Source organism: Echinops telfairi, unplaced genomic scaffold (genome assembly GCF_000313985.2).
Source record: "Echinops telfairi isolate 266 unplaced genomic scaffold, ASM31398v2 ScPeMD7_7434;HRSCAF=8472, whole genome shotgun sequence".
In the NCBI taxonomy this organism is placed as follows: Eukaryota; Metazoa; Chordata; class Mammalia; order Afrosoricida; family Tenrecidae; genus Echinops; species Echinops telfairi.
The window spans coordinates 91,406-93,333 of NW_022111334.1; the positions used below are offsets into that span (position 1 = coordinate 91,406).

The 1,928-nt window shown below is 42.2% G+C and overlaps 1 gene segment (V, D, J or C); it reads right to left on the bottom strand.

The window, feature by feature from the left end:
• Nucleotides 1–1,261: 1,261 nt before the first annotated feature.
• LOC101646664 lies at nt 1,262–1,878 on the bottom strand. The segment is given in 2 exon segments: nt 1,262–1,749; nt 1,833–1,878. Coding segments are annotated over 2 exon segments (534 nt in total).
• Between the last annotated feature and the right edge of the window lie 50 nt (nt 1,879–1,928).

Here is a 1,928-nt window from a genome sequence, read left to right on the forward strand (position 1 = left end):
TCGTCAAGTTTTAAAATAAATGAAATAGACTCAGGATATGCAAGGTCAAAACCACACCTCTATACCTAGCATATCCTGTGGTGTAGTGAATTACCCAAGAGACTATTAATTTCAAGTACTGTAGTTCAAGACCACGATGTACTGTTTAGGAGAAAGATGAAGCTTTCTGATCCTGAAAGACTTTAGTCTCAGAAATCCAAAGGGGCAGTTATGTTTTGTCCTGTACTGACTCTCTGAGTCTTAATTGACTCAACAGCAGTGAGTTGGGTGTTGAAGTGGGGGTGGGGGAATCCCTATAAATGCACCTGAGATGGAACTCAGGGAAAAAGGACAATCACAGTTAGCCATATGTTCAAGTGGATGAAATCTAGACTTTTGTCTCTGAATCCCTAAGAGACTCTCCTCTGGAAATGCCCAACAGAACAAGGACTTACTTGCATTTCAGGTTTTCTGGATGTGAATTAGCCACATTCTAGAAAGATACTAGAATGGATCTCTCTCTCTCTCTCTCTCTCTATGTATATATATACACACACACACACACACACATATATAGGTATGTATGTATGTATATATGTATATGTATATGTATATATACAGCCGATGATCACACAACAAAATACGTTCCACTAATCCAAGGCAGATGAACCATCTGAAGAGATGATTTCAAACATATTATCCCTTTGTAAATTAATGAATTGAAACGTGAGGACACAGTGTTGCATGACTGTGCAAGATTCACAGTGAAGAAGAGTCATTATGAAACCAAATTAAAACCAAACAATATCAGCATATGCAATATTATCCGGTCATTCTAAGTTTAAATAATTAGATAAACATACATTTGTGATCATTCACTGGAATGAAAATATTGGACATCCATCTGATGGCTTGGAGAAAATTTGGAACTCACATGAGAATTTCGTACTGCATTAATATTTTTATAAGAAGTCTTGGCATAGTGGGTATGCCTTGGGCTGAGATTTGCATGTCAGTAGTGTGCAACAACCAGCCATTCCATGGAAAAAGACAAGGGGATCTACAGCCTTAAATATTGGAAATCCACAGTGGCGTGACTACATATTGGCATGAACTCGATGGCAGTTCATTTTTTTAATACTTCTATCTTTGACAACAAACAGCACTAGTTAGTACTCTGAATTGTAAACTGAGATCTCTTAAATATTTATTACTGTGAAGTCTGCCTTTGGCTAGATGGTGAAAGATAGACCAAGCCTTTTCCAATGAAAAGAAGGCATGTTCAGATGCATGAAGATTCCCCAGAGTCACTGTGCATGGTGGTCCCTAGGGAAGTGCTGGCAGGTGGGGAACCCACAGCTTCTGAGAGGAAAGCATCACTGACTTCTCTCTCTTGCATCTGCTGAAACCATGGCCTGTTGCAGGGAGGTTTGTGTCTGGGCTCACACTGACTTCTCATCACTGTGTCTCTTGCACAGTAATACACGGATGTGTCCTCAGGAATCACAGAGTTCAGTTTTAAATAAACTTGGCTCTTGGAGGTGTCCCTGGTGATGCTGACTCTGGACTGGAGAGCTGGATTATAGTGGGTGCTCCCACCACCCCATATATCACCAACCCACTGGAGTCCCTTTCCTGGAGCCTGGCGGATCCAGTTCACACCATAGCTGGTTAAAGAGAATCCAGAGACAGTGCATGTGAGAGACAGGGTCTGTGAGGGCTTCACCAGTCCTGGGCCTGACTCTTGTAGCTGCACCTGGGCCAGGACGCCTGGGGATAAAGAGAAACACAGTGAGTCATGTGCTAAGATGCTGCCTCCCCAGACTTCATGTAAGACCCCCTGAAGCACTCACCTCCTGGAGATGCCACCAGAAAGAGGAAAACCCACACAAAATTCATGTTCATGTGGATAAGATTGGTGACACCCAGACAATACTCTTCAGGATGAG